The sequence below is a fragment of the Antennarius striatus genome, chromosome 6 (assembly GCF_040054535.1).
Source record: "Antennarius striatus isolate MH-2024 chromosome 6, ASM4005453v1, whole genome shotgun sequence".
In the NCBI taxonomy this organism is placed as follows: Eukaryota; Metazoa; Chordata; class Actinopteri; order Lophiiformes; family Antennariidae; genus Antennarius; species Antennarius striatus.
Window position 1 is genome coordinate 11,612,970 of NC_090781.1, and position 18,034 is coordinate 11,631,003.

The window sequence follows — 18,034 nt, forward strand, 5'->3', positions numbered from 1 at the left end:
CTTGCTAAAATTGAGACGAAGTTATGAAATGGATCAGGATGTTCTGTGCTGGAGCAATAATGAAGTCATGTGATGAAGTTACACTTTGAACATGTCACACATGAAAGCCTTTTTGAATTATTTAACTTGATGGTTTTGATGAACTGTTAAATAAGCCCCTATTTTATTTTATTTTTTTGTCTTTTTTTTTTTGACGCACATTTTATTGGAACGATCACAAAGTGAAATCGATCACTTGTGGAGCGAACGTCCAGCGGGGCGGAGCGGAGCGGAGGGGAGCACAGCGGGCTGCAGCAGCAGCAGCAGCAGCAGCAGGCAGGACGGGAGTTAGCTGTCACTGTCAGGGGAAGGAACGCTACGTTTTGTCACCGCTATGCTAAGAAACGGAAACCTAGCGCTTTGACTGTGTCATGGTGAGAATATGTGTGTGTTAAACTGGAGGGAGTTTTAAGACATTTAATGTCTGAAGCTGCTCATCTTAGTAGCCTCCCAGTAGCTATTCTAGGCTTTAGCCGCAGCGTTAGCATGCTAACCCTGATTTGCTACAGATCGGATGATGAAGGGACGTTCATGTCTTAACTATTTCTTCTTTGAGATAATAATCCTTCTTTTTTCTGACAACGAAACCTTGTTTTGTCACCATCGGCCGTGAGAGAAAAAACAAATTCGGGGAACAGGTTTGCACCCTCAGTGGTAAAGTTAAGCTACTTGCTATTCCATGTTCGGTTTGTATCCACATTGTACTTGTTTAGCTATTGTATCAAAGATTCTCGCAGCCTGGTGAGGTCTCGATAATAGACGGGTTATTGATGAATGTTTTTTTTTGCCACCACCCAGCCAGAGGCACCTGAAGGTGAGGTGTGCAGCAGCTGAAGCTGAAGCACTCCTCCACTCCTCTTCCTCTTCCTCTTCCTCTGCCAGCAGCTCACCCCGGAGGAGCAGCAGCTTCATGTCCAGCTTTAGGGTGTGAACGACTTGGGACGAAATGTCTCTGTTGCTGCTTTTCTTCCTTCTGACTGTGGTGCTTGGGTTCTTGCTGACATATGTCATTTTCAGGTAAGAGATCTGAGTCTGCTGTTCTTTGGGAGCGCTCATAGAATCTACCACTGCTTAGATCTGAGCCATATGTTTTCATATTTCAAGCACAGTTCTATCCAAGATCAGATATTTCTGCTGTTGTCTCCTGCTTCTAGATGGCTCATTTCCACCTTGGTTGTGAGATTCTTCCAGACGAAACTGAACGCTGATCTAAAGATCAAATCAGTAGGATTGTTTTCTGTTCAGGGAGTTAGTATCCAGTTTCACCCCCAGCATACTCTGGTAAGACACGTAATGTTTACTGGATATTTATGTAACGGACAAATTCTGTGACCGCCAAATTCACTTTCCAAGGTTGTGCAGGATTTTACAATGTTGCACCATGTTTTGTGTAATTTTGCTTCAGAGGTTTATGTGATTTGAAATTAAAATCTTTTTTTTTTCTTTTACTATCTGTCTAGTCATTATTTACTGTACTCTCCCTTCAGCATTAATTCCAATTGTAATCCTTCTCCTTGTTGACTGACGCAATTTCCAGATGATGTCCTGTGTGTTAATGGTTCAGTCCTTGGTAGAGCTGTCACAGGATGCTCACACTATTGGTTTAGCAAGATAATGTTTATTTGAGATTAGTTAGAAAAAACAATTTTGGTTATTTCTACAAAAAAAACAGTTTTTATACTCAAGACAGCTTCGAAAATTTTGTAATAGTGATTAGGTATTGTCTTATTGTTCTAAAAACCTAAAGGTCCTTGATGAGTTCCTTGATCTTGGGTGCTGTTTGGACTTTATGTAACAGTAAAACAATTATTATCTTTATGGCAGGAAATTGACAGGATATGGATTTCAACTAAACTTCTGAAACCAGACTTGCCGTAAGTTATTCGATTTTTTTTGTCAGATCCATTTTTTGAGGAAAATGTACACATGAAAAAATATTTTAGTTGTTTAAGCCATTTACTGCATACTTTTGCTTCAGGAAATACCTGGCGTTGTGTGTTGGGGAAACCAGAGTTCGGTTCGACTTGCAAACTCCAGTCAGACCGCTTGTGAAGGAGAGCCATGGGAAAAAGTCAGGGAAGATTGCAGTCAGCCCCACAATGCTGCGCTTTCTGTCTCAAGTATGGAGCATCACTGTCGGTCACTCTTTTGCCAAATTGATTTTGCAGAGAGTTTATAACTCCGTGATTTGTGCTTTCAGCTGCTGTCCTTCCACATCAGCTCGATCAATGTGATGGTGTTGAACTTGGCATTGTCAGAGTCTCTATGGCACATGACTATCACAGGCATCACCTTCTTGCTTGACCACCAGAGTAAAAGGTATTTTACACACTGTTGTTTCCATCTGCCATTGATCTGTTTAATTATTGATTTTAGGAGAAAGAAAATATATTTTTTTATTATTTTCAATGTTTATTGCAGGCTAGCATGGGACCTCTCAGTTGGACAACTAAGCAGTAAAGTGCTTAAAAGCAGTCAGTTGGTACGTTTCTCTTTGTTCTTGAACTAAAAGCGTCTTATTGAATCGTTCAGCTAATATTCTGTCAATCGTAGGACCTTTGTTTGGCTGAAGTGGCCCTGAGCCTGCTGCTGTCAGGAGATGTGAGCCTACCAGAACTGAAGCCAGAGTCTTTGTCTCTGAGCGTGAGGACATTCATAGCAGAGCTCCATGAAGGTCTATTTCTTAGCCAACTCCTACTTCCCCCCTCTCCAAAAAAGATCACTCATCACACGCCTGGTGAGCACCTGAAAAACATACTGGTTTGAATGCCACAGGAATTATTTGAATAATTTAGCAAACTAGCAAGGGTCATGATAAATCATTAACAGCATGTCCATCTCACATCTGTGGAGTTTGGTTGGCTGCGTGAGACGGGGCAGCTTAGCTTCTACACAGCTCAGCTAGTTTAACTATGTGCTGGATTTTATTTGCTGGGTTTCTTTTTATTCTAAACAAAAATGCCTCTTTATGTCTCCGACTATGCATCACAACCTTGAGTTGTAAATATAATTTAGATGAGGATTTCAAAAATGGAAAGTATACTTAGAGCTGCTTCTGATACTTGGGGAATGTAACGCATTTTCATTTTGAACATGAGGCTTTTTATCATGTAACAACAAATGTAGTTAGCAGGATAAATTTAAATTATTACTTTTCAGTCATCTTCAGTGAAATGCACCTGTGATTATACAATGCCACACATAATAATGTGATTTCCTCCTTTCAGAGGTTGAAAACACTGAGTTCATCCAGACTGAGACTGTGGAAAAATTTCATCAGCTTGTTCCCTACGAGGTCAATGTGGAATTTGATAATACAAATGTAACTCTGTCCATGCACAGCCAGAAAAGGTGAGTCAACCAACATGTTACTTCTGCTGCATATGAATAAATCCTGTGAATCCCTTTTTAAAGATCTTTGATTTCCTGTTTATATAGACACTTGAACTGGACACTGAAGTCTTTGAAACTCTGCTATGAACGTGATGATGAGCATCTTCCTCTCAGAAGCTTCACTCCTGAGCTGAGCTTTCCCCACAGCAGCCTACAGCTCCTTTTGGAGGGTAGGTGGACAGCTGGGTGCCAGATGCAGTGGAGAAAGAGTTGGATGAAAGCGCATGCTATGAATAACATGTTCTTTCCTTTTTTTCCGAAATTGGCAGATGGACTTCTCCTCTCGCAGAGCCGGCAGAGAATCCTCTGTGTGAACGCACTAAAGACAACCTTAAAGGTGACAAAGAAGCTTGTGGTCAATTCGCAAGAATTGAGACTTGTTTAATGTTATTCTGACAGTTTTGGGTTTGTTTGTTTTTTTTACCTTTAGGTTACATCAATGGAGATCTCTGGGTCTTTCACCGTCAACACCTGCATCATCCATTACCGTCACCAGGAGTTCTCACATTGGTTAAATCTGTTTCCATGGGAGCAGCTAATCCACCGGAAGGCAGCACATAGAAAAAGGCAAGTAAAAAAAGGAAAAGTCAAATGATGTAATAACTGTGTGGACGTCCACAGGAAAATAATAAACTCTCATCTTCTCTTTCTTATTCATGTGTTCGTTTACCCATCATTCATTCTTGTAGTCCATTAGATTACTTGCCCTCACTCCTTCTCCTCAGGCGCCTCCCTCAACTGAATGCCCCTGTGATGATCACCTCCAGTGTATCCAACATCAACGTGTCTGTTCAGCTGGGGGACACGACGCCCTTTGCCCTGGGCTTCCTGTCTGCCGGAGCAGGTACCACAATTCTTTTTCTATGCTGCACACAAAGAGAGAGGCATGTGAATGTCGTGTGACATCTTCGCTTCATTGCAAAATGAGGCATTGACTTGTTAAAGAATAACATTAACACTGTGTGTTAAGCAATGACATGACTGTCTTTATTTAAGAACCCTGTACTACTACTGCAACATACTTTCCTTTATTGAATCCTAATGGTTTTTATTGTGTAAGTAAAATCTAATCTAGTTTGGCCTGTTCAAACAAGCCAAACTAGATTAGATATGAATGTTTCTTAGGTTGCCCTTTAAGCATGATAGAGCTTTTAAAACTCTCTTGGTAATGTCAGTTTGAATACATGACCCTTAAATAGCTTCTTTTTTTTTCTTTTGCTCTCAGAACTGCAGCATCTTCTTGACATTAAAGATGATGCAGAGAGCCCCGAGTCCCAGAATGTGCACCAGCGGGCTTCACTGTCTCTGGACAACTTCTGGTGGAGGGTGGGTCAGGGGTCTCACATCCAACAAGCACCCCACCCTCCTGGTAAACATGTTTGGGGAGAAGCACTAATACTAGACTCACTCAGTCTTCAGGTAGGAGCAAACAGTCATCATGGAGCATTCGGAAGCTTGCTTTATTGTGTGTATAATGATAATAATAGATGTCACATGAAGATTATATTAGTATAAATAGATGATAATGTTTGCTTTGTGTTATTTTCATTCCTCCAGGGCAGCTTCAACCGACCCCGCATGAAGTCGACTTGCCAATCTCCGAGATTGTGCGTGGAGTCCAGCCTGAAAGGGCTTCAAGTGGAGCTTTCAGAGACGTGTGCGCTGTGTTTATCTCGCCTGCTTTCTCTCATCTGTGTTCCTCGTGACACAGCCTCACATCCATCAGACGTGAGCCCTGTGTCTCCCCCTAGTGACAAACCCATCCAGCCCACCCGCTCTTCACAGCTATGCCTGTTTAAAGTGGACTGCTGTCTGGAGGATGTTAATTTGTTCACGCTGTCTAATGTTGCAGGTAAATTAGTTTGTAATATTGAACAACCTAGCCTGGTGTAAAATTGTTGCTGCTCTGATGGGCACTGGACCACAATTCACTGTCGTTCATAACGCTAGTTATCATTCTAGAAAACTAATTTGTATTATTTACCCGTATTCTGTTAGGAGCCGTGTCTCTGCGCATGGACGCTGTCAGAGTTCTGAGTTCTGCAGAGAGCTCAAAGGTGTCTTTTCAAGGCGTTGGCTTGTCGGCAATAAAAACAGTGACGGAGAACATGGAATTGTGCTGCCCTGCCTCCCACACCCCCAGCCCTGTGCTCAGACTCACCACAATTGCCTTTGCTTACCATATAGCCACCCATACCTTAGAGGTAATTTCCCCAACTGTGTTATCATTCTAGAATGAATGAATCCCTTTGTCAACATTCATATTTTGTCTCTTACTCAGATTCAGTGTGAAGAAGAGCTCACAGTTGAATGGACGCCTCCAGATCACATGGTCTTATATCAGCACCTGACTGAAGCTCAGGCTTGTTGGCATATGCTTCATGGAGATAAAGGAGAGGACGGTCAGGTGGAACCCAAAGAGAAAGAAATCCCTTCAGGCCAGGTTCGGGAGTTGAGTGTACATATCGAACTGGGCTGCACTCGTGTAACAGCCCACGTTAGTGAGCAAAATTATATTCTCCTGCACACAGAGGCCCTCTCAGCCTCCAAGCACGCTAGTTCCATCCGCATGCATTCTCCCTCCATGATCCTCAACTTTGATGGCAACAACATCGTCTCCTTTCAGAGTCTAGATGTTGAAAAGCACACAGAGCTGGCTGAGATGCAGCTGCACAGAGACACCTTCCCCTTCCTCACCACTCAGCGCAACTGTGTCTGGGTCCTCTCTTGCCCCTCTATGGTTGTCGAGTTCCCCTACCAGTACAACTTTTCAAACACTTTTGACATGGCCATTAGTGTTCAGAAGTGGCTGAAAACTCTTCATCGTAACACAAATCAAACCACTACTGTCCAACAACTGCCTCCGGACTTTGTGTTTAAAATCAGTCAGTTCTCATTTGTCTTTCTGGATGATGTTTTTGAAATCAAGCTGCGAGACAACTACGAGCTAATGAAGGATGAGAGTAAGGAAAGTGCAAAGCGTCTCCAGCTTCTGGATAAAAAGGTGGCAGATCTACGCAAGCAGCATGGAGAACTTCTTCCTGCTAGAAAGATAGAGGAGTTGTACAGTTCGCTGGAGAAAAAGCACATTGAGGTCTACATCCAACGGTCACGCCGCCTCTACGCCAACACACCCATGAGGAAGTCCCTTCTGACGTGGACGGTGTCAGACCTGGAACTCGTGGTCCTGGCAGATCAGTCTCTTCATGGGCCAGAGAGGGTGAGAGAGCAGCTGAGGGACATCGATGGGATCAGTCCCTTCCCTAGAGATGGACTCCCACTGGTGGTCCAGTGGTGCCGTGCTGTCAAGTTTAAACTAGCTGCATTTTTAGGTAAAGTTGCCAAAATTATAGATAGTTGGGATTTAGATTGATTTAGAATTTAAGTATAATTATACTGATTAAAAGTCACAGATTTGTGCTGTTTTCCACATGTACAAAAAAAGTGGTCTTTCCTCTACTTCTGATGTACCAGTGAGAATTCGGGATTACCCCCGCTACCTGTTTGAGATCCGGGACTGGCAGTTGTCCGGACGTCTGATCGGGACAGAGCAGGACGGACAGGCTAGGGCTCACCGCAAAGAAGTTATCCCGCTGGGTTCACCTTGGGGAGATGTGACCGTACACAGGAATATGCCTCCACTCAAGTTCTACTATGATTTCAAATGTGAGTTATGATAATTCTACTGTTATCCTAACATTGTTGTTGTTTTTTTGCCTAACCAATCACATCTTTAGAGCGAGCGGTATGATCTCCATTTCTATGACCAACACAGAAGTTAAAAAACAGAAGTAACCATTTGTAGGGCAAGAGGAAGAACTCCTACATAAAAAATGTCATATACAGTAATGTCTATATCCAATTAAATAAAGGCAAGTATTAGAAAATGATGACAAACAGATAGTGCTATTGAAAACAAAGTGCTATAGCTGTCACTCAGGTGAAATCAAGTCACACATTTGTGATTAAAATGGTTATTCTGGTTAATTAGAATCATTCAGTTTTACCACATTTTTGGGTAATGTGACATTTACTCCCTCACACTTACATTTAATGTGTCTCTGTTTGTCCAGCCAACATAAATCTATACACCATTGTTTGGGGGCCATGTTGGGATCCTGCCTGGACTCTGATTGGTCAGTCCGTCGATCTACTGACCAAACCCACAGTCGATCCTTCACCGCTTCTCCTCTGGTGGGACAAAAGTCGTCTCCTTCTCCACGGTCGCTGGGTCATGGACATTGATCAGGCCAATCTTCATCAACTGGCTACAGAGGTAGAACAATGTCAATCAACCCAATGTTAACCCAAGATGTTTTTTGTGACTAATTATTTTGCTTTTCGATTCAATGACCACTTAATTTTTTACATCCATATATTGTAATTCTGTGAAATATAAAAAGATTTTCCCGTAAAGACTTACTTTTATGGTATTTGTAACATTTAGGGTTTTCTTTTTCTGTCTTAGATCATTTTCTTTTGCCACCAAATGTTTATGGAGGAGCAGTTGCTGATTGTACCCAATAAAATAGATAACTATAGTTCACCCTCAGTTTTCTATGTGTTATTCCTCACCAGGGGTATAGGATGTAAATCAAAATTGTTAAATATTCTAATTCATCATTCTATCAAAAATAAATGTTATTTTTTTGCAGGACCCATATAACACCACAGAAAACATGCACTGGGAGTGGAATAAGCTGATCTTTGAGTGGAACCCTGGGCAGTTTGTTTTTAAAGGAGATTTGGATGTAAACGTCAGGACAGCGTCAAAGTAAGTGATCAGGGGTGGAATAGTGGTTGAGTGAAACCTTAACTGTTTGCTGTAGAATCCTTTTGACATGCAACTGCTCTTCTTTCTCCATGCCAGGTATGATGATATCTGTTTTCTACATCTGCCTAACCTTTGTATGACCCTTGACCTCCAATGGCTTTGCCATGGTAACCCCCATGACCACCACGCCGTAATGCTCTGCTGTGCAGAGAATGTGGCAGACGTGACCTCAGGACAACCTCATGACTCCTACAGAGCGTTTCGCTCTGAGAACCTCAACCTCTCCATCACCATGGACCTTAACCAACACTGTGGCACAGGTACATACGTCTCTTGGATACTCCTGAAAACCAAAGTAATATACATATATTCTACTTAAGAGAAATAAATTCTTTCTTTGTAGAAGTCTCCCAGCCTAGAATCCTGTTGTACAGCAGCACCCTGCGCTGGATGCAGAACTTCTGGGCAACCTGGACAGGCGTATCTCGACCAATCTGCAGAGGAACACTCTTCCACAGCCTCAGACCTGTCCGCAAAAAGCTGGGTCAGCACTACAAGCAGTTGTCCTACACAGCTGCCTTCCCACAACTGCAAGTAAGTGTTTTTCTCGATTGCCTTCCAGCAACACGCAACTATCTGTTGTTCCCTTTAAATTAGCATTTGCAGAACTTTTGTCGATTTGTGACAGATACTTCCTCCTTATTTTTACCCTTGGATGACGTTTTTCCTTCTTGTTTCTCTTTCAGGTTCATTACTGGGCCTCTTTTGCCCAGCAGAGAGGCATCCAAGTGGAGTGCAACAAAGGCCACGTCTTTACTCGAGGGGCACAGAGGCTTATTCCACAAGGTACAAGGGCTAAAGAAATAACTTACACTTAAATCCATTTGGCTTCATTTCGTCTCCCTTCAGAGCACGTAGGAAAAATGTTTTTGAATGAAGATTTAGACCTGTTTCTATTGTTCCTCAGCTGGCACTGTGATGAGGAGGCTGATCTCTGAATGGAATGTGACTCAGATGGTCAGTGAGCTGTCTCAGGTAACAGTTCACCTGATGGCCTCCACCTGGGATGAGACAGCTGACCATCAGATCAACGCTCAGGTGAAGAAGACTCACCTGCTGAGTCTGTCCTCCCTGAGCTACCAGAGACAGAGCAACCGCATGGAGGAGGTAACACCCCAGGCTTACCTCACATTTAGACCTTTTTTTCCATTACAGCTACATTCATTATCATTTTTTAAATTAACATCTGACAGGAGGTGAACCAGAAGGATGAGACCAATGCTTCTTACACTCACAAACTGCACCTGGTGGACCTTCGTGCTTCCTGGAACACCACCAACAGGAACATTGCCTTTGGCCTGTATGACGGTTATAAAAAAGCATCTGTGCTGAAGAGAAACCTCTCCACTGAAGCTCTGAAGGGTCTGAGGATAGACACACAGCTACAGACCAAGAAGCTCAAGCGGTCTCCGTCCAACTACTCTCCCACCACAGCCCCCACCACGCCCGTCATGCCCACCGCCAGCCGAACAGAAAAAACTCAGAATGAAGGTTAGGAAACTGACAGAAACAACTCCGGCGGGGTCCTTTAAGACAGTCTGACCTTTTCCTTGTTGCTCTTTTACTGCGTAGGAACGTCAATGCTCCAGAAGTTGATTGAGGAAACAGACAAGTTTGTGGTGTTCTCAGAGGAGGACTCGGGCGTCAGCGACCAGCTGTGTGGCACTGCAGCTTGTCAGACTGATGACGTCTACAACCGCAACTGGTTCATTGAACTGATCAACTGCCAGGTGCCCTAGAAATAATCATGTTATTCATGGTTGTTGAGTCCACCAAAAAGTTAGAAGAGTCATCATCGTACCTTTATAAAAGTTTCTAACTTGAGAAATTGAGGGGTTTTTTAATATCTAGAAAAGCACTATGTAAATCTAATCCATTATTTTTATATAAGTATGAATGAATGTATTTTTGAGCACATTCTCTTCTTCACTTTACCTAGATGATGCTGCGTGGAACAGAGACCGCAGGCTGTGTGTTAGTCTCTGCAGCAAAGGCCCAGCTCCTCCAATGCGAGCACCACCCTGCGTGGTACAACGACACCCTGAAGCAGAAGACCACCTGGACCTGTCTGCTGGACGGCATGCAGTACTTTGCCACCATGGAGCTTAACCCATCTGAGCAAGAGGACAGACAGTTGTGGCTGGAGGTGAGCACAGCTCCCACCTGGTATTTAAATCAGGGGCTTATTGAGGAGCAGTAATCATCTAAAACCTGTTCTAATACGGAACCTTTATTATTTTAAATCAGAAAATGTAACGTCTTTCCATTCAATCAATATTTACAACCTAAAATAAGAGTCAAGTGTGTTATCACTTCACTTAACATTACCAGCAGAACAAACAAGCTGTTGTACAGATATTCGGCAACGTACAAACATATTTGGTTCTGAGAGTCTTTTTGTAAGTTGAATTGTTGATAAGTCGTTACTTATTACATTTTGATCTATAATCACCATTTGAGTTCATTTAAATGCCATTACCACTCTAAATACCAAAGTACTGTTCCCTAAGACTTACCAGAAACAATAACAGGACATTAAAACAACACATAATAAAACAGAAAAAGATACAGGTCATTAAGTGGATCCCAATTATACATCCGTTTTAAAAAGAAAAATACATGAAAAAATAAAACTCAAGTTAATGTCACTTTACTCGACTTAACGTGTGTCTGCCACAAATATTAAAATCACTAGAAAACTGTTAAGAGCACATAATATCATGTTTAAATACAATAAATAATAATAAAAACACATAATATATTGGAATATGTGCATATAGTTCCAGTATCTAACGTTAAGTGTTACTCGTGATTCACTTGATGGTTTTGAAATGAGATTAATTTATACGGTATAAATTGTTTGTACCGTACAAAGTACCGTATAATTTATAATTCTTGACGAGAAGAAGAAGAAAACACTTCAAGGAACTCATGACCAGTTTTTGAAGCACATCCAGCAACAACAGCCAGAGTCAGCTGTTGGTGACGATCAGCTGTTCGATACTGTAGCACCTAGTTTAGTTTAGAGCGAAAGAAGAGGAGGAAGAGGGGGAGATATTGTTGGTGAGAGTCAGAGAGATGGTCACCACTACCACTATCTTCACAAGCCTTTGCTTTATCATCCATGATTAACAGTAAGGTCTCAAAGTTACAAAGCATGATGCCCTGAGATGCTCACAGAGACAACAACCAACAACAAGAGGGGGAAGTGATTGTAGTAGATACAGCGGTGCTTCTTGGTGGTAGTTGGTGCAGAAAGAGGAACTTTGGTAGTCAGTTATCGTGGTGTGGTTATTCGTATGTCCGAATGTTCGTAAGTTGAACGTTCTTATGTTGAGGACTACCTGTAACGTAATATTGTGTAGCACCAAACTGTGCAGCTTCTTGCCCTGATTTGCTCCCTTTCTACTTGTCTTCTTTTATTGGGGTGTGTTTAGGTGAAAAACATAGAGGAGCACAGGCAGCGGAACGTCGACTCTGTGCTGGAGTTGATGGAAAGCGGCCAAGCTGTGGGAGGAATGGTCAGCACCACGACTGGTAAACGACCTCAGAGGGACAGGATCACTCTCCTTCACCATATTCTAAACTCCTCCCATCTCACACATTTTTGAAAATGAATGCACTGTTAAAACCTGACCACAGCTGTAACCAGACTAACAGCACAGTTGGAGGAGACTCCTGTACTACTCTAGTGATGGTGACATTCTGTCGTCTGTAGACTGGAACCAGCCAGCCCAGGTGAATGAGTCACAGCAGGTTCAGCGTATCATCTCACGTTGTAGCTGCCGGATGTACTACATCAGCTACAGTCACGACATCAACCCAGAGGTCGCTACACAGATTAAACCACCAGAGCTGAGGAATACCCATGAGAAAGAAGACCTGTTGAAAAAACAAGCCGGCATGTTTTTTCTTTTGTTTTTTGTTTTTTTGATTTGTTCTTCTTTAAATATGTAACTTACTAAATTAGACATTCACAACATCAGTTTGTACCTGTGTGAGTGGAGAATGTCTTCTGCCATGTTTGTCTAACAGGAGCTGTGGACACCTTCACTCTAATTCACCATGACCTTGAGATATCCACCAATCCTGTGCAGTATGCTATGATTTTAGATATCGTCAACAACCTTTTGTTACACGTGGAGCCCAGACGAAAGGTGAGCTAATGGCTGTAGCTAAGAAAAGAGTTCCATGTCCTTACAAAAGTTTCATCTTTACTCATTTAATGTTGACCTTGTGGACGTGCAGGAGCACAGTGAGAAAAAGCAGCGCGTACGTTTCCAGCTTGAAATATCAAGTAACCCCGAAGAGCAACGTAGCAGCATCCTGCACCTCCAGGAGGCAGTCAGGCAGCACCTCAACCAGATCAGACGCCTCGAGAAACAAATCTACTCCAACATAAGAGTGAGTCACATCCTGCATTCACTATTTGAGAAGAAAAAGATGTGGAATAAACCACTAACACCATACAGTATTGATTTTATTGGCCTTTCCTCTGAGTGATGAGTCAGATGTTGTTGGAGTGCAACGCTCGGTCAAGAATGTTCTCTTTTAAACCATTTTATATTTGTGAACCCCATTATCTTCAGGCACAGCCGGAAGAGCTCAGCGGTGATGAACTCATGGAGATCAACACAAGACTTCAGAACCAGCTGAACCAGGAGAAGAACGACATGCAGATGAAGAGTGAAGAGCTAAACATACTAATCAGGTCACACATCGGCACACAGTCACATCCACTCCTGAGAAGATGTAACACACCAGTCAAAAATAAATGCCTTCTATTACCACCAGGTGTTTTAAGGACTTCCAGCTTCAATGGGCAAACAAGCTGGAGTTGCGTAAACCCCCGGAGGATGTGAGTGTGGTGAGGAGAACAGAGATCTATTTTGCCCAAGCCCGCTGGTGTTTAACCGAAGAGGATGGGCAGCTCGGCATCGCTGAGCTGGAGCTCCAGAGATTCATGTACAGTAAGGTGAGCGGAGCGACAGCAGAGTCGCATCTTTTCTTCCTCCAGGTTCTTTTCACTTGTCCTCTTGCCATGCATCCTCAGCTCATCCTGTTGGTCTACATACGTCGGACACACTGTTACCACCCATCTGCTATCACCACAGCCATTGTTTTAAACAATCTTAATCAAATCATAAGTAGAACACTGTGCCAGCTCTCATTCACATTCAAACCTTTTCCACCCTTCTGTATTATAAGCATCATCCTGGGATAACAGCAATATCTGACATATAAATAACTTATGAATGCAAATTCCACCACTGTATTCTTCGATAATTCACTCTGAATACATTTAGTTAAATGTATCTATATAATCAGTATTTCTTACTGACATGACATTTGCATGCGAGAACTGATCATTAGCACATCCTCGGTAATGTAGTCCATGTGCTGTTGTCGTCTAGTTGATGTCCAGCCAGCCTTTCCCTGCAGCTCACCGTGACGAGTGCTCTTATAACCCAGTGCTCCTTATGTATGAAAAAAGTTTTAGAATACGTATTCATTGAAGGTGCTCCTTATGGGTCAGTGCACCTTATAGTGCAGAAAATATTGTACTCCATGGGCGTCTTACTTTATGTTTCCTCTCTGCTGGATGTTAAATGATAATATGTGTAAACTTTCTTCCTGTAGTTGAACAAGTCTGATGACACAGCAGAGCATCTTCTAGAGTTAGGATGGTTCACAATGAACAACCTCTTGCCCAACGCGGCGTATAAGGTACTCTCCTACATTCTTGTTTGTGCTGTTTTATTTTTTTGTTCCAGATCCCAAAAATGAAAAGTTACTCATGTGATTTTAGCCACAATTACACAAATGCAAAGTCATCCACAGTTTGTGTGTATTATTTGATATTCATGACTCTGCCTGGTTTCCTCTGTGCAGCGTGTGAGGGTATGTATCAGTGCTGGGGCAGTAGCATCACCTGATGTCTGTGTTGGCTCTGTTTTCTTTGCTCAGATGATGTCACCGCCTCTTCAAAGTGTCCTATTCAGTGTTGCATGCACATACGCATGGACTCACTGACGCATGTGTGACTCACATATATACATGTCGTTAATACCCTGTTCACATCATCAGGAATGTCAAAGTATATGGTGTTTAGAGAGAGTCTTCTACTCTTTTACTAGAGGTTTATTCGTGATTTCACTGAGGATGAAGTGAACTCCTCGGTCTTTTGCAGGTCGTCCTTCGCCCTCAGAGTAACTGTCAGTCTGGACGCCAGTTTGCTCTGCGTATCTTCAGCAAAGTGCGGCCGCCTGTTGGAGGAATCTCCGTTAAGGAACACTTTGAGGTGAGGAACACCACATTATGCAGCTCATTCACTGAAAAGCGTGGATCATCTATTATTAAGGATGCGTTGATTATTCTCATCACCAGGTGAACGTGGTGCCTCTCACCATCCAGCTCATGTACCAGTTCTTCAAGAGGATGATGGGATTTTTCTTCCCAGGAAGAAATGTTGAGGAGGAGGAGGTGACGGATGAGGAAGACAAATTCAGATTGGTTACCACGGGTTGGTTTTGTTTGGTTTTTGGCCTTGAATAACCCATTTCTGTGTTGTGTAGTGTAGCTGAGCTGCACGACATAAGAAGAGTTTGTAAGAAAAGGAAGTAATGAACAATGCTGAATTGTAGAGAAATTATCTAAGCAATAGTAGGTAGAACAATAATAGGTTATAGAAAAGTCTAGTATAGAACTTATAAAATGATCTAATCTCATGTAACCAGATCTAAGATTTTGCAGAACAAATGTTTTGTATTAAAAGACTGGCTATGACCCTGAGGCTAAGCGTGTGTGTGTGTGTGTTTGGTTTAGCAAGAGAGACAGTGGAAGTATTAGATGTAGGGTCCCCCAGAGGCCACGTTGTTGATGCTGATATGATCTGTGTCACAGGTATCCCTGTCAAGGCTCGCCAGCCATCAGAGGACACCATGGGTGCCATGGGCCCCAGCAGAGGAGTCGCCCAGGGCCTTAACCGCTCATCAGGGGTCAGAAGGTCATTTAGGAAACCTCCAGAGGTAAATGGGTTTTTGACCCATCAGGCTCAAATGTGAAGAACAATAAAAAGAAGAAATGATCAACATTTAAAAATTTTAATTCCCAGCATCCTGTCGATGATATCGATAAGATGAAGGAGCGAGCTGCCATGAACAACTCCTTCATCTACATCAAGATTCCCCAAGTGCCTCTCTGTGTCAGCTATAAGGTTGGTTTACAGCTGGTGTTTAGCTCCACAAGCCTGACTGCTGGCAGGCATGTTTCCAGCTAGTTGGGACGTGGCCAGGAAAAGACTTACTTTAACTCTTGCATCTTTAGGGTGAAAAGAACAGTGTGGACTGGAAGGACCTGAACCTGGTTCTGCCTGGTCTGGAATACCATAGCAACACCTGGACTTGGCTTGACTTTGCCATGGCTGTGAAAAGAGACAGTCGGAAAGCACTTGTAGCACAGGTATGCAACATGTTAAATTAAACTAGAAACTAATGTGAGCAGCAGTGGAGGAAGTTAGAAGACTTGATGTGTCATAGAACGCAGGGTTAACTTAACCAAACTATTGTTTTCTATTAGTTTTGTCAATGCGAGACTTTTAAATGTCCAGTACAGATAATGTGCTATTTTAATTTTGCCCTTTCTAAGACTGAATGGGTGCAGAACCAACATATATTTGCTTGGATATTGAAAAATGTCATTCTGATTCTGTTCATCTCAGATGATAAAGGAGAAGCTGCGTCTCAAACCAGCTTCAGGCTCGGACCTGAGAGGAAAAGCGTCCGAGGGGAAGTCTGACAACGGCCTGCAGCAGCAGGAGGAGGACGAAAAGGCACGGCTGCTCATCGGACTCAGCAGCACGGACAAGAGCTCCAGCAAGAAGAGCATCTTTAGCCGACGCAAGTGAAGTAACAAATCCGCATCCAGACCACTTCGGTTCCTGACTGGATGATTCACTGCAGCACCTGCCTCAGTCTGTCATCGTGGGGATCATGGGAAATGTGTTTCTTGTTGTTGGGGCTCAGAATGTTTCCCAGGTTTGCAAAACTGATTGAAAAAAGGTGAGAGTGGAGTGTTTAAAATATGTTTAGGATTACTTTACTGTATGTTATGATCCTGCTGAACGTCGGAGAGTTGCTGTGTTTCTGAATATTCCTGGCATGTTTCAGATCTCGGTTTAAGGCCAAATTTTCTCCAGGGAAGTTTGGGCAGCTCCAGTGTTACCAGGGTGCTGTTTTGACCAAATATAGATATTTTCATGTTTGTTTGTGTTCCTAAAATTTCACTTTGCATTTCATTTCACTCTCATGCAACTTTCAATACAACGAGCACTTGGTTGCATTGAGTAGTGAGGAACATGTCGGTTTATAGCGAGTCCTTTGGTGTTACTGTTTCCTCTGCTTCTGTGAATGCAAGCTTCAGACAGCCGTTTCCTGCTGGCTCAGGAACACTGCCTGCTAGAAAAAGTAGAGCTCACTTGAAAGCACCTTTATTGCTACCAGGCTTAGTAAATCTATTTTCAAATTCCATAACTATATTACATTGAAACATTTGAGTACGGCTGTGTGACTGTCACTGACATGAAGGCCGTGTCCCACAAATGACAATAAATGATGGTCTTTAATATTTCACCTGGAAATGAAGGTCTGCACCACTAATCCACCCAAACCTCCCCCAATGCAATGAAGAGAACAGAACAGCAAAAACTTTTTGTGTTATACGATGTGGCACATGCTTTGGTGGTATTGTGAAAAGAAAAGAAAAAACATTGCAGCTAACTGCTGATTGTATATTTTGAAATTTTATTACTAAAGCACTTTCTTATGCAGAGCGTTTTGATATTTTTGTAACACATTGTTTTCTGTTTAATTCCTTGTATAACTGTGCTGCTATGCCTGTTATTTCAGTCACATTTCTATTAAGAAGGAATAAAATACAAATCTGTACAAATACCCTTTCAACTATGATGGAAAAATCACAAAATCAGATGTATTGATGACTGTCCGCTTGTGGATTTTTGTTCATCTGTCAATAAAAGTACATATTAGTCTCTTCGGTGATACTTGTGTTTTCGATTTTTTTATTATACAGGATAGACAATAATTGTATTGGACCGTGTGAGTGATTGATCATTAATCTACTGGTGTAGAATTAAGCTCTTGCCTCTGGAAGACTGCAAACAAAGTGAAATGTCTCCCTTCTCACATACATCATCACCATGGCTGAGATCACAGACGATCACAAGTAGGAGTCAAACAAACGATAATTTATTCCTCTGGTCTGTGCAAACATTTAGAGATGCAATAAAAAAACGCCAAGATTTAAATTCAAGACTCTCAGAATGAGTTTCTCACACGACCTAGAAATTGTAGAAGGACACCAGTCTCGGTGTGTGTTCATGTTGTTGATGTTATGGCTGAAACAAGGTGCATGAAATTTCTCACTAGGAAAATTCACTGGTGACTTTTTGTTTCATGTTCCTTTAGATTTCAATATATTTCATGAGAATTTCATTCATGGCTGTTTTGATACAGGATCTCAACATTTTAATAAACATTAAAGGCCCAGATGATTTTTTCCAATTTGATTTAGTTGGCATGCTGTCAATAAGGATGTGATGCAGCTCGAGTGCATGTGACATGTGTTGTATTATCATGCACCGCAAAACCATGCTTATAAACTATCTGCAGTCCATTCACTGAGTGTGTAAGTGCAATTCCATCTTATCTGATGTATACACCACTGATTTGTCTCTCAAAATTCCTATCT

The 18,034-nt window shown here is 42.2% G+C and overlaps 1 protein-coding gene across 4 annotated transcripts; it reads left to right on the top strand.

The window, feature by feature from the left end:
* The first annotated feature begins 275 nt into the window (after positions 1–275).
* LOC137596379 (bridge-like lipid transfer protein family member 2) lies at positions 276–17,318 on the top strand. Of its 4 annotated transcripts, none has more exons than XM_068316852.1 (40): positions 276–413; positions 922–1,056; positions 1,194–1,320; positions 1,864–1,913; positions 2,018–2,159; positions 2,240–2,358; positions 2,461–2,521; positions 2,593–2,776; positions 3,267–3,390; positions 3,478–3,602; positions 3,702–3,769; positions 3,863–3,999; positions 4,122–4,276; positions 4,658–4,851; positions 4,990–5,284; positions 5,431–5,636; positions 5,714–6,764; positions 6,907–7,098; positions 7,506–7,708; positions 8,088–8,206; positions 8,303–8,526; positions 8,610–8,800; positions 8,953–9,052; positions 9,174–9,373; positions 9,460–9,757; positions 9,839–9,996; positions 10,206–10,412; positions 11,704–11,803; positions 11,985–12,167; positions 12,302–12,423; positions 12,515–12,670; positions 12,856–12,977; positions 13,061–13,241; positions 13,907–13,993; positions 14,457–14,567; positions 14,654–14,789; positions 15,170–15,294; positions 15,381–15,482; positions 15,593–15,727; positions 15,987–17,318. In XM_068316852.1, exons 2-40 carry the CDS (start codon positions 986–988, stop codon positions 16,170–16,172), a joined length of 6,747 nt encoding a protein of 2,248 aa, XP_068172953.1. In that variant the 5' UTR covers positions 276–413; positions 922–985; the 3' UTR covers positions 16,173–17,318. The 4 variants fall into 4 exon arrangements, with proteins under 4 accessions (XP_068172953.1, XP_068172952.1, XP_068172956.1 ...); XM_068316851.1 differs by having other exon boundaries at positions 278–413; positions 838–1,056; XM_068316855.1 differs by having other exon boundaries at positions 278–413; positions 838–1,056; positions 4,158–4,276.
* Positions 17,319–18,034: the final 716 nt, after the last annotated feature.

Bases quoted from the DNA above. Each gene is read 5' to 3' on its own strand.
- LOC137596379 (XM_068316852.1), top strand. From the start codon at position 986: ATGTCTCTGTTGCTGCTTTTCTTCCTTCTGACTGTGGTGCTTGGGTTC. The intron at 1,914-2,017 runs GTAAGTTATTCG...CTTTTGCTTCAG, and splicing joins CTTCTGAAACCAGACTTGCC to GAAATACCTGGCGTTGTGTG. The intron at 14,568-14,653 runs GTGAGGAACACC...TCTCATCACCAG, and splicing joins CCGTTAAGGAACACTTTGAG to GTGAACGTGGTGCCTCTCAC.